This window comes from Balaenoptera borealis, assembly GCF_965194805.1.
Source record: "Balaenoptera borealis genome assembly, chromosome: 11".
NCBI lineage: Eukaryota > Metazoa > Chordata > Mammalia > Artiodactyla > Balaenopteridae > Balaenoptera > Balaenoptera borealis.
Window position 1 is genome coordinate 104,863,186 of NC_138868.1, and position 13,385 is coordinate 104,876,570.

Sequence of the window (13,385 nt, forward strand, 5' to 3'; positions counted from 1 at the left end):
CTCGTTCACCGACCAGGGATCAAACCTGAGCCGTCGGCAGTGAGAACACGGAGTCCTAACCACTGGACCACCAGGGAATTCCCCACATGTGGCTATTTAAATTTAAATTTTAATTAAAATTGAATAAAATAAAAAGTTCAGTTCCTTAGCTGCATGAGCCCCGTATGGCTCGTGGCTGCCATATAGGACAGCACAGATGAAGAACATTTCCATGATGCTAGAAGGTTCTGTTGCAGAACGCTGGCCTAGAGGTGCTGAAAGAAGCAGACTCCCTGTAATACCTTCCCCACGCTTCGTCCCTCAGAAGCCCACCACAGGGCTGTTGGCCATCACCCTGGCCCTCCACCTCTGTGACCTGGTGCATATTGCTGGCTTCGGCTACCCAGACGCCCACCACAAGAGGCAGTCCATTCACTACTATGAGTATATCACACTCAAGTCCATGGTGGTAAGTGGTCCCTGCTGGGGAACTGGGTGGGGCGGGCCAGCCTGGGGACACGGAGTGAGTGAGGATGGTCCCAGAGGCAGCTCACCGTGAGGTCACACAGAGAGTCAGATCTGGAACCAAGGCATCTGGGCTCCCAGGCCAGCGTCCCCTGTATTCTGTCTTCCTTCCGAGAGCCGGCATGGGGAGCGGAGCTCCCGGGGCGTGGGCTTACGGGGAGGACCAGGGAGCTGCCTAGGAGTTCCTCAGCTGGCTTCCTTGGCTGTCTCCACAGTGGTCAGGCCACAATGTCTCCCAGGAGGCCCTGGCCATCAAGCGGATGCTGGAAATCGGAGCCGTCAAGAACCTCACGTACTTCTGACTGGGCAGGAGCTGTTCCCATCCGCCTGCTCACCCTGCCGAGTGCCCCCGTCCGTGGCTGTGGGGGGTGCCCGGTGCCAGCTTGGACTCAGCCTCCCCTGCGTGGGGAGGAGGCCAGGTCTGAGACGAGGCTGTGTCCCTGGCTGCTCTGGTGGAGGCCAGATCGGGTCAGGGTGGCGGCCGTGAGGCAGCAGGAGCCCGGCCAAGGCACGGGGCTTGTTGCCGTGGCATCCCCTCTCTGCCAGCGCCGGGAGATTATTTAACGGGCTATTTAATTAAGGGGTAGGAACATGCTGTGGGCTGGCCCCGTGGCATCCAGAGAAGGGGGCATATTACAGTGGTCTGCTCACTTTTTACACAAAAGTGATGGCCCCACTACGGCCTAGACCCAGAGCAGGCCTCCCAGGAGGGCGAGGCGTCTGGAGTGGGCGGTGCCCGGAGTGGGCGGTGCCCTCCGGAGAAGGGCTGCCCCCTCCCAGCAGGCATGGGAAGAGCACTGGCACACGGGTTCCATGGAGGAGAGGACCTAAAAGGGGTTTCAGACTTATTAAACTATTTTTCCTAAAACAGAAGCAGCTGTGATACCCTGTGTCCTTTCAGAGTGAAGAAGACACGGGTGCGTAGCGGGCCACAGCGGCGGGTCCCTCTCCCAGCCATGGACAGGCTTGTTAAAGACCCACTGGGACCCAGAGTGGGCCAGGGTCATTCAGGAAATAATTATTTACTGAGTACAGTGCTTGGTGGGTGCCAAGTCGCGCTTTGTCGCCCTGGCGTAGCAGGCAAGCAAGTGGTGCCCCAAGCAGCCCTGTCTGCTGGACACCGAGCCTGGCATCTGCATCCTGGTTTACCTTCCAGAGGTAGGGAGGGGCAGGAGGATGCCAGGGTAGAGTGGCAGCACCCTCTTCCACCTCCCTTCCTCTCCCTCACCAGCCTTTTTTCCAAAATCTCATTCTGGGAGGTGTGTGTTTGAGGACAGGGGTGGAGACAGACAAAGAAAGCCAAGTTTCCCTTCTCAGATTAAGTGGGAATCATAAAATGGAGTTTACAGAAAGTCCTGCCAGTGGCCCAGGCAGCCAGAATTGGGATAGGCAGGGCATGGGCGGCGTCTGAGGGCTTGGCAAGGCCTGTCAGCCAGTCGCCGAGCCACAGGATGAAATGCTTTTGCCCTCCCCCAGTCTCTAGAATTGATACAGCCCTGCTGTTTGCCTGTCTCTACCCCGCTTTGTTCCTCATCTCCCCAGGCCCTGCTTAGCTGCCAAGTGGGCTTCCTGCCACTCTCACAGCTGTTCCTTTACATCTGGAGCCAGGAGGGAGAGCTGGACCTCCCCCAGAGGGAAGGGACTCACAGCTGTGTTCCTGGCTTTCTTGGAAAGAGTTGAAGCCTTGAGGTTTTGAGACAGCAAGGCTGGGACAGGACCGATAAAGAGGGGCAGAGATTTGGGAGCAGCAGAGGACCACTGCAATGCATAGACAGAAGCCTGGCAGAACACTTTTGCTAGCTGCTCTCCCCCCAGGGGAGAGGGGGAATCCTGAAAGCAAATTGGGCTGCAGCCCCAAGCCCCCTCCCCTCTCCACCACACGGGCCAGCTCCATCCCCCAGGCTTTGTCCTGGGGGGCCTTGCTGACTCCGACAGGCGTGACAGGCGTCACAGGCGTGAGTGTGTTCGGGGATCTCAGCTCTGCTGATTGCTGATGCTTCTCCAGCTGCTTCTCGTAAGGGTATGCATGGGAGTGTCCAGTTCCCCGTCCAGGCCATTGAAAGTGGCTGTCAGCACATATGATCCAGCTGTCCTGGACTGGGGCCACTGCCTGTTACTGAATGTGCCTAAACTCGAGCCAGAATCCAAACTCATACCCCGCCCCAAACTCCACATGCACGCATGCAGACACAGGAGCGGTTTACGTTCTTGCGTGAAGCCTGTCATACCACATGCAGACATAATCATATCCACACATGAGTGTGTATGGGGAGGGGGTGTATACTCCCCAAAGTGGCCATTGTTCCCTGGGGGGTGTGCATTCTCCAGGGTGCCCCAATCTAGGTGGATGGAGGCAGCACCGCTCAGCTAAGGAGCAGGCAGTGGAGCTTTGATGTGGACTTGCTGGATGGGGTTCTTTGGCGTTCTGAGAAAGGAACTTCATTCTTCAGTTAGCCCGACCGATGTGAATGAACCGCCGGCCAGCCAGCCTGTCTGGTCCTGATTAAACCGTGCTCCGAAAAGGAGGCAGGCGGGGAGGCAGGGTACAGCAGAGGGAAGGCACTTGGGTGCAAGTCCACAAATCCGGGTCCTCCACCGGGCTCTGTCACTTAATTCTCGACGACCCTGGGCTGATCACTTCTCCACGTCTCTGCCCCAATTCCTACATCCCTTGAAACAAGAGGGAGGGTCCAGCCCATGAGGACCACCTATGCCGGAATTATCTGGGCATAATCAAGAATGGAGATTCTCGGGTCTTACCCAGGCCGCTGCGGGTACGGCCCAGGAATCTGGAATTCTAACAAGCACCCGCAACCACTGCTCCAGTCGTCTAGACTACAGGATGATCTCACGGACCTCTTCCAACTCAACGGTCTGCGTGTACAGCCCAGCCTAACCCCCGGAGCCCTTGAGCCGCGTTAATTAGGCGCACGCGCGGTTTTCTTCGGCGGGCGGGGGCGGGGGCGGAGGCGGGGGCCGGGACGCGCATGCGTCGTCCGCGCGGGCGCGGGACCGACCCCGTCAGAGCGGCGCTCTAGCGCGGTGCGCGCGGGAACCTCTCGGCGCGCTGAGAGGCCGGCGCCTCCCTGGCAACCGGTTCTGGGCCTGGCAACGGCCGCTGAGGCCTCGCCCGTCTGCCCGGTTTGCAGCGGAGCCGCGGTTTTCCCAGCAGGTGTCTCCCTGGGCTCGTCTGAGCTCCCGCTGGGCCTCGTTCACGTGACTTACGTTGACTTCACCGCAGGGGCGGGGGTGAAACAGACTAGGACTGGGAGGGAGCGGAGGAGATCTGCTCCGTGCAGTGTAGACTGTGAGGTCCATCTCTCCTCCACAGAGGCCCGGAGAAGAGGCGGGACTCCCAGCTCGACCTCTTAGCTGGGCAAGACAGAGTTCAGGTCTTTATCTAGCCCAGGAACACATTGAAATGATATTCTATAGTCACATCAAGTGGCGTGTCTTAATTTTGAACACTTAGGGTTTTATTTACACTTTCCGAGGACATGAATACATCCAACTGCCTTACCCCAGAGACTGGCCAGCCTGCGAAGAGTTTGAACTCGGAAGCAGTTCCGTCCACAGGCGGTTAGGTGTAAGCGCACACACAAGCGTGCTCTGCCACGTAATCTGTACAACAGTGATTACGCCTGCCTGTCTCACAATGAAGCTTTAAGGATCTGGTGGGAGTATGTCTGGAAGAACATTGTGTAGACTGTAAAGTATGACATAAATATCAGATTGGAAAGCTACCTTGCATAATGGAAAATACCGGGAAGCATATGGGACAAGTGAGGTCCATCTGAAGGGCCAAACGTATGCCCAGGTACGGCTAATTACAGAAAAGTCTTTGTCCTCAAGTCACCCACAAGCTAAGGAGAGGAAGGTTAAGACATTGGTGAGCGGACTCGAATGCAGGCTTTGCAGAATCCGACAAAGAACTGTGAGTTCAAACTGCTCTCTGGCAGTGGCTTTCAAGTTGAAGTCAGACGCTCTTGGGGGTTTTTGGAGAAAGGGGTTTCTTGGGTGGCATTATCCGTTTCCATGGCATGCAGCACACCAGGGTAGGTTCCCAAACTAAGGTTGAGAAGTACATCTTCAGAGTTGGTAAGCTCTCCCCTAAACCATCTGACCGTTTTGATGTCTTAATTATAGCTTCAGAAAACTATTTGTTAGTTTTGAGCATTTCCATGGTTTTGTACCAGACGTGGTTCCAGGAAATCTTTCCAACTTAAAAGTTTAAGGAGGGATCTATGTGTGCGTATGTCAGTAGGTATATAGCCTGTTTTCCTGTCCAGTTCTTCCTCAGTGACCTTCCCTCTCTTGTTAGAGTTTGTGGAGATCCTGCACCCGGGAAATGAAGCGGGGAGATGAACCTTGGGTCTCATTAAATGTCAGGTTTGGGGGGAGCCCAAATGTATTGGAGGGCTCCACCTCTTAAAGTAAAGGGATTGCTGGGAGCAGGCTGGGGAGACCACAGTCCTGTCTAGGAGCGTCAGCACAGAGGATCTGACAAAAGTTTTTAGGGAATACTGAAAGTTGGGAGCCAGATTTCAGGTTCCCAGGGCAGACCAGTTGAAAGTACTGCACCCCTCAACGGAGGCGCTGTTTCCTCTGGAGAATCTTGCAAGACTGGGAGGGTGGAGTTGGCGGAGGGAATGAGAGAAATCACCCCAGGGGAATCGAAGTTGGAATTACTGAACTAAGCTGTTCCAGAACCGTCTGTTATTCTGAGGTTTCCTAAAACACTATTTATGTACATCACCAACTTTAACACTTAAGGAGTGTCTTCACTTGCTTAAAAATGTGTTTCTCTCCTGAGGAAAAATATCACAAGGGGACAAGTTACAGTCTGGTAGGGAGATTCTCTCCAGTTCCGTTCTTTTTCTCTGTAGATTTCTGTTCCACTTGCAGCCCTGCATGGCAAGAGAGCTAGGGAAACTTGTAAATAAAACTCAGGAAGTTCTCATCTGAAAATTCTGCTGTAGAAGTCCTCAATCCTTATCTGTATCACTTTATCTCTAATGCCTTCTTCATTCCGTATTTCTCCCATTAGTGTCATGAATTTGTTTTCTAGTCCTTGGGCAGCAAGGCTGTGGCCCTTTAATTTCTTTACAAAGGTGGTCAAGGTGGTATCTTGAGCTCAGTCCCCTTGAACTTTTCTTTGCCTAGTTGAGGGGGGATGAATCCATTCAGGGGGAATGAATCCCTATATTCAGCTCCTATCCTGAGTAGCACTTTTCCTCTTGCATAATGGGGAGTAGATTTCAGAGAAGGTCTATTTAATAAGACCCCACTTCTCCCTAAGAAGACCCGTTTCCTGAGACTTCACATACCTTGTCTTTAAACATGAATACTTTAGATTCATCACAAAGAAGACAGCTATTAAGGAGCATTATATGAATGTCCTCATAGCATTCCAAGATATTTCCAAGGGTCATAGATTGAGAAGCAGTGGAAGGAGATTCCTTTGTGTGACCGGGGCTCCCTGATCAGTGAGCTCAAGGGAGGCTTTTGGCCCAGGGGTTGAGGCTGTTCCGGCCATGTGGGTGGGCCGAGTGGGCTGGTCCAGAGAGGAGCTCTGGGAACATGGAATGGCAGGCAGATATGGGCACCTGGGATGTAGACCAAAACTCAACAATGGATCCTGTGAATGGCATGTTAGAGAGGGAAAGAGTGGGTGGTCCTCTCCCTAAAACACAAATGGATTCATCCAGGAAAACAAATCCTTATTTGTTTTTTCCCAGTTTATGACCTAGTTAGGAAGATGGAAACATAGTAGGGGGTTGGGGAAAAGATGATTAGAGCCTTACTGGGTGTAAGAAGTAACTGTCAGAGCAAGGGAATGTTTTATCAGTGACTCAGAGATCGCTTGTAGTTTCGATGCTGAAGCTGTAAATGGCTGGCCTGTGGTTACAGCTCCTAAAAACAGCTTCCTTAAGAGGCTTCTAAAAGGCTTTTTTAAAGGGGAAGTAAACGTCAAGATTTAGTTGAGATGTCATCAGTTTATGTCTAAACATTCATGTTTCTTTAAGCAGGCACCCCCAAGTGGTATTTTAAATAAAAATCTATATGCAAATTAGGATAGTTTTTATTTAAATATTTATACTTTTATTTTAATAAAGAGTTGATTTTATAGGGAAACTTACTAGAGAAGAAACTAATCACAGGACTCCCCCTCGTCTTTTTTTCTGGCGCCATCATAAACCGAGCACGATACCTGGGAAGGGCTGATGGGACTCCTGGAGTGTGTACCTGGCGATTTCAGTTCTGATCCCGTAATAGCAAAGGCCACGGTGCCTCGTGTATGCCGCCCCCATATAGGAAGCGAGAAGCGGAATTCCTGTTGGCTCTTTTCTCCTGTTCTGAGAAATCTCCCAAGGGCTGCTTCACATTTGCTGTTATTTCCCCCCGGGTTCCTCTCCACTCCGGAAGCTCAAAGGCAGCTTCAAGGCCTATCCCTTTAGAGCACTGTTTCAGTAGTCTCCATCAGAGATGGATTTGCTGTGGTGCTCTAGTGCTTTGTATGAGACCATTTCCTGTTCCATGAAAGTTGAAGACGTGATGGAAATAACCCTGGCCTTTCCAGACCGATAGTGAGCCTGAGAGTCAGAAACTGGGCCCCCATCCAGTGACTCGGAGCCAGTAACGAATTGTAAAGCTATCAGAAAACTGGGTCCTGGCCTTGGGAGGGGTGGGGGTGATTTGATACACAGACGAACTTTCCCAGGGCGTTGTGGTCTTTCCAGGTCATCTGGGGACTGGCGGTGGGGGATGCCAGTCCTGCTTCCCTGCTGGAGCTCTGGCCTGTCCTTGCTCAGCCTGCCCCCGAGGGGGTCCCAGCTCATGGCCTTCAGCGTCGGCCGTTTTCATCTTATTCTAGGATGAAAGTGGCCTTGGGTTTGCACTGTAGGATGGAAACATTTCACAGAGGAAATCACATGTTTAAATCTCGTGCTGTCACTTGTTAGCTCTGTGACCTTGGGCTGGTCTTTTGGCTTCTTTAAGTTCACTCCCTCGTCTGTAAAATGGTAATACTTGGTAGAATTGTGAGAATTAAATGATTACAAATGTGAAGCACTCATTTCAGTTAAGTTGAAATCACCTACAGGGAAATTCAGGGCTTCCCACTGCCTTAATTTTTTAAATTTTTTTAACACTTCCCTTTACCAGCTATTTTGTCCCCTCACGCCTACGTGAGAAGTAAATGGAGTCAGAGGGGTTGAAGGACACACACTGCTCAGGCCAGCATCCTTCTCAGTGCCTCAACGGTCCAGAGGCCACCAGAGCCTACTGATTTCCCCTGCCTACGTTCATCTCTTTCACCAGGGCCTTTCTTGTGATCTCCTACCCTTTCGGCGATTCTTTGCTGTATTTGTGCCTCGGAGAGAGCTCAGGGGGTGGGCCCCATGTAGCGAGTCTTGACTGTGCAGCCCCATCTTCCGTGATGCCCACGTTCCCACCCTGGGAGTGTCTGAGGCTCCTAAGGGAGAAGAGGGTTCTGTTCTCCAGGAGATCAGATTTCTTCCCTGTTCTCCAGGTTATTCTGTGCCATAACCTTGGGTTCCAAGAAAGAATGGGTACCTCCATCCTATTATAAGTGCTGTGTGTGTGTTGGGGGAGGATGTGGGCAGGGGGTAAGGGGCAAGGTAGGCTGTGGAGAAGCTTAGGAGGTAGATTTCCCACCCACCTCCAAGGTGGGGAAGACTAGGAGAAACGAATGGACAGATCCTCTTAGGTCATCCTCTTCCTTATTCTAGCACACCAAGGCATTTTGCATCTGATCTTAGATCCTTACTCCTTGCTGGCAAAGGCAAAACGTATATGGGAAGGAAGAGAACTTGTCAAGATTAACCTGGAGCCCACAGGCATCTGTGCTGGGCCAGAAATGGTACCAGGAGCAGGATGTGGGGCTGGGATGGGATGTACACTTATATTTCTCATCCGTTTCTACTACCTCAGGCTTGGGTGCTGCAAAGGAAGACATCTAAGGAAGTGGAGGGTTCTGAAGCAATAGGAAATATGGGGGAAGCAGAAACATCCTCTGGGTGGAGGCTCTAGGAAGGCTATGTATACCATCTGTGGGTTGGGGCCGTCCAAGGCATCAGTGGAGGAAAGAAGCAGAGACTTTTGTGATGAAGGTTCCCAGGGTGGGTAAGGACTCCCGGGGAAGGTTGGAGGAGAAGGGTCTAAATCTGAGGAGGAACCTCCAACCTTTGGGACAGTGTGGGTTCTCCAGAGTTCCATTTGAGTCCTACCTGCAGAGATAGCATCCTAACTTGGCCCTGTTTATCCACCCTAGCCTGTCTGCCATCACCATGTCAAGCTTTCCACCCAAACAAAGCCATTCTTAGAACATCATCTGAGTCTCAGAGTGTTGGGCTGCTTGGTGGCACAGGCTCTTTGAAGAGGGCCTCCTCCCCTGAACCCCCAACGGAGGGAGCCGCCCTTGCAGAATATAGCTGAGAGAAAGGCCTAGAAGGACCCCTCCAATGTGCAGTCTGACCCCTTGGCCCCTGAGCTGCACTTGGCATGAGTCAGGCGGTTGGTGAGGCCCGGTTTCGTGCGCCCTCTGGGTTGGGCACATCTGCAAGGAGAGGAGTCGGCCCATAGGTCCTATTGTCACCACGGCCAGAGCTCTCCACTGCCTGGGAAAACCAGATCAAAGCAGGGCAAGGCACCCTGCGTTCCCAAAGCATCCTCTGAGCTCTTGGGGTCTTGCTGTGACTCTGCAGGAACAAAAGAATAGAACGCATCTGTTGGAGGAATGACCCCTAACATTTATTCTCAGGTGGCAGGCAGGAGTGAGGTGCAGATGTGCTTTCTCTCTTGCCCCAGCAGCCTTACTGAGGACAGGACCATGGTTCCTTGTGTGAATCTAGGCTCAGCTGAGAAGGTGAGTCTCATCACCTTAAAGGCCTGCCCCCTAGTCCCCTCAAACCCCACAGATCCTGGGACACAGTCTCTCCAACGGCTGTTTAAAGAACCCTGACCAGAGAAGCTCTCACACTCCTTATATTGACTCCGAATGTGCAGAGGGGAGGAGGGGAGTACACGAAGCAGGGCTGGGTGGGGAGGCTCTGAGTCGCACAGCCTGGCGAGGGGTCCCCGAGGGTCACGCTCCCCCCTCCTTCCCTCCCCCTCCCTCCCAGACGCCAGTCTCTGATTGGGCCAGTCCCACCTCAGAGTCGAGAGGTATCCAGTCCAAGGACGGAACTGGCAAGTATGGACACAAAACACCGAACAAAGTGGGGGTGGGCTGCGGGCCAGTGTGGCAGCCAGGGCCGCTTCTGGCTTCTCAGCCTCTGGGGTCTGCACTAGGAGCGGCAGGGGGCGCTGGGGTCTCTGGGGCAGCTCAGTGCCGGCAAGCACTTGATACCCTGCTCCCCGGGGCTGTACAGGAGCACAGGCACGGTGGGAGTCGGGGGAGGGCTTGCGGGCAGCAAGGGGCAGAGCTCCTCCGAAGCCCGGAGCATGGACCGCAGTTTCACGAAAGCAGAGCTGTAGCTGCCTCTGGAGCCTGTGGGAGGAGCAGGTAGAGGAGGGGCCGCCCGGAAAGGGCCGGGGGCCCGGGGCGGCCAGCACGGAGCCCGCTGCGCTCAGCGGCGTCCTCTGGCCACGTCCCCACCTCCACGCCCCGATGCCCTGCAGCTGGGCCCGCGTTTGTGCTTGATCGGGGCTGCCAGGAGGGTGGTGGCGGGGCCGTCCTGGAGGCGGCTGCTTCCGGGGTCCTCTGCAAAGTCTCTGCAGAGCCAGGCCGAGCCCCCCCACCTCGGTCCGGGATCCTCAGACGTGAGTCTGCATCCGCCGCTGCAGGGGCCGGCTGGGGTCGGAGTTCTGCGAAGATGACTGGGAGTGGTGGGAGGAGGAGGCCGAGGCCTTGCTCGCCTTATCGAACTGCACGTAGCCGTCCTGCTTGCCGCTGCTGCTGACGCTGCTGTCGCACTGCGTGTCCAGGAAGGAGCTGCTGTCGCTGAGCGAGCCCCGCTGGAACTCCCGCTCACAGAGCTCGATGGACGAGCTGCCCGTGCCCAGCACGAACCTCTGCCCGTAGTCGTAGAGGCGGCCCTGGCCGCTCAGCGTGCTGTAGATGTTGGTGAAGGACATGCCCGTGGGCACTCGCTGCTTGCCCACGGGGCGCAGGTCGGCCTGGCAGCCGGACAGCGAGATGGCGGGGGTCGAGTGGTGCTCCTTGAAGGTGTTAACGCTGTAGTAGCCATTGGTGGGGTCCTGGGGGGCCGGGGGGAGAGCGGCGTCACAGCGCCGGCCGGGCGCCAGTCCCGCCCTCCACGGGGAGGGCCAGGGACACACAGGAGGAAGGGGACAGCGGGAGAGGTGCGGGGGGTGGCGGTCGGGAGGGTCAACCTGGGCAGGATGCTGGCAGGTGTTCAAGTGGGGTCTTGACCGGTACGTTTTGTTATTTCAGGGCAGCTCAAGGCCATGTGAAAACCAGGCTTTCATTGTTTTTTGTTTTAGTCCGGAACTTGGAAACGTTATTAAAAATGTTATTGGTGAGGAAGTCGTGGGAGGGGAGAACCGTGAGAGCTCAGCCTTAACTCTCTCACCTCCTTGGTGCTGGGGCGAGAGAGCAGGTGCCTTTGTGGGGGGGCTGTCCCTTCTATCTGTGCCTGGATCTGGGGCCTGGGTCATCAGAGCTGAAGACCAGATGCCCGGCGTATCGTGACCCGGGGCTCTTCTTACCTTCAGGTTCTGAAACTCCTTCTCCTCTTCTTTGAGCACCTCCAGCTGCTTCAGGACTGAGTCTTGCTGGAATTCACCCCGGTCCATCTACAACCCAGAAATCGCTGCTCAGTGGGTAGGAGGTGGGCTAATCGTCCACTTCCCCCAAGGAAAAGCCGGAGAAATGCACTCAAAAGATGCTTGCCATCTGTGCCTCCCCTCCCCCCCACTTCTCACTGCCTGGCCCCCCCGAGGCAGGTGACAAGAGTCTGGAGGAGATTCCAGATCTCACTGTTGTTCTTGGACCCCCTAGCCCCACCCCTCCTGAGAGCCGGAGACAGAGAGGTGGGTGGGTGCAGGGCAGGTCTCTGAGACCCACCGCCTTCCTTCCCGTGGGCTACGGTTATCTCCTCCAGAGATCTCGCTTTGATTTGGTTCAATTCAGTGAGCGTTTATTGACTTCAGGCCAGGCATTGTGCTCAGGGCCAGGCAAACAGAGGTCAGGAGACATTACAGAACAGCTGTGCTCATCAGGGAGCTGGGCCCGTAGATAAATAACTGCAGAAGCTCTGGGCAGGGATCGGGGCCCCGCAGCTCCTCAGCGGTGCTAGGCTTCATGACGGCCTTGAGAAGGAATCAGTGAATAACTACCTCTGAGGTGCTGGCAGCTAGGGCCTCACCTGCCATTCACAGCAAGGACTTAGATTATTCAAAGTTATCTTCCTGAACAGAGGCCAGAGAGCCTGGGGACAAGGACCACTTCCTGTTTCTCTTTGGTTCTCCAGCACACCTGGTACAGTGCCTTACATACTGTGGTCATTGACCCAAATCCTTTTGGAGTGGAATCATATTTAATTGTGTTTTATTCATTCTTTGATTTGCCGGTGCCCTGCGTGGTGCCTGCCATACAGTAGGACTGTCACAAATGTTATGTTTATGTCAGATGAATGAATGAAGTGGCATGGCGCTCAATTACCGGAAATTAAAAAAATAATTAGACCTAAGGTGAAAAGTAAAGCACACTTGGCACACAGTGGGGTTATTAATGAATGTGAACAGCCACAGTGGTTCTGGTCCTGTGGCACAGAATGTTCTTCCCATGTATCCCTTCTGCACATGACATGATCTGGGCCAGGTTCCCACCCACTCTCAGAACTGGCATGTGTCTTCTCCCTTGTGACTCACTTTCCTGACCTCTTTTTGGAGCCCCACAGAATCAGCCAGCGTACTTCCATCCTGTCACTTCCCCACTAATGCTGCTTTTTTCATTTTCCAGTAAATGCTGTGGCTCTATCTGGATTGAGTTCTTCTCTTCCACCAGATTCAGCTTCTCAGCCCGCCTCTCCTCAGTGTTGGGGCTGTATCCGTGCCGGGGGTGAAGGGAGTGGCGGAACGAAGGTCTCCCCAAGGGGAGCCCTCAGCGGGTTCTTCTTATCTCCCACTCTTAACTGACGACTGAGTGACCCCCCACCCCTTCCCTGAGGGTCTGGACTGGAGAACAGTGCAGAAACAGTCAGAGGCAGTCAGAATATCCTAGTGGGAGGGAATGCAAGGTCCCCAGGGGATGAAGGACAGGTGTGGGTACTTCCACACTAGACTCAATAAATCTCATCAACAGAGACGTCCATTCCTGCCCAGGTCTGGACTGTGGTCCCCTCCCTTGTAAGACTGACCGTTCAGCTGTGTCAGACACTATGTTAGGTCCGGGCGAAGTAGACATTTGTCCCTTTGCCTTTGAGGAACGCTGGGATACTTGGGGAGGCTGACGTGTAATTAGAGAAATGCACTATGAAAGAGGAACATGCAAAGTGTTTGGGGAGAGCACCAGGAAAGTGCATAGCTCTGCCAGCCATGGTGGGGCAAGCCTGGAAAATTGTGGAGGAGGTGACATTTGAGCTGACTCTCAAAGGAGAATGTGAAATTCAACAGACAAAATCAACGGGCCGAGGGAACAGCAGTGCAAAGCCTCCGAGGTATAAAAGACTCAAGGGCTGGGAACTGCAAGTTCTCCGGGGTGTCGGAGGGCTGGATGCATTTGGCAGGAAGATGGGGCTGGACAGGCCAGAAGCCGCTTCCTGCTGAAGGGTCTTGATGACCCGCCTGGTGCTGGACTATCCAGTAGATCTGGAGCCACCGAGGGTCTTTAAGTAGGACGGTAACAGGATCAGATTTGCATCTTAGAAGGACCCTTTGTGGGACTCTGGAGGGTG

The 13,385-nt window shown here is 54.0% G+C and overlaps 2 protein-coding genes across 21 annotated transcripts in view; one reads left to right on the forward strand and one right to left on the reverse strand.

Moving 5' to 3' along the window:
- ST3GAL4 (ST3 beta-galactoside alpha-2,3-sialyltransferase 4) overlaps positions 1-1,377 on the forward strand; it is a 36,324-nt gene extending 34,947 nt beyond the window's left edge. For 17 of the 18 annotated variants that reach the window (XM_082340560.1, XM_082340554.1, XM_082340564.1 and 14 more), the window contains 2 exons: positions 305-448; positions 720-944. In XM_082340560.1, coding sequence (XP_082196686.1) covers positions 305-448; positions 720-806 — 231 coding nt within the window. In that variant the 3' untranslated portion in view covers positions 807-944. Of the gene's footprint in view, positions 1-304; positions 449-719 lie in introns of all 18 variants that reach the window. The other variant, XM_082340561.1, reaches the window with a different exon arrangement.
- Positions 1,378-3,958: 2,581 nt separating this feature from the next.
- Positions 3,959-13,385, reverse strand: part of KIRREL3 (kirre like nephrin family adhesion molecule 3) — a 559,614-nt gene continuing 550,187 nt past the window's right edge. For all 3 annotated transcript variants that reach the window (XM_082340549.1, XM_082340548.1, XM_082340550.1), the window contains 2 exons: positions 11,197-11,283; positions 3,959-10,725 (listed from right to left, as the gene is read on the reverse strand). In XM_082340549.1, the coding sequence (XP_082196675.1) occupies positions 10,282-10,725; positions 11,197-11,283 (531 nt within the window). In that variant the 3' untranslated portion in view covers positions 3,959-10,281. The remainder of the gene's footprint in view (positions 10,726-11,196; positions 11,284-13,385) is intronic.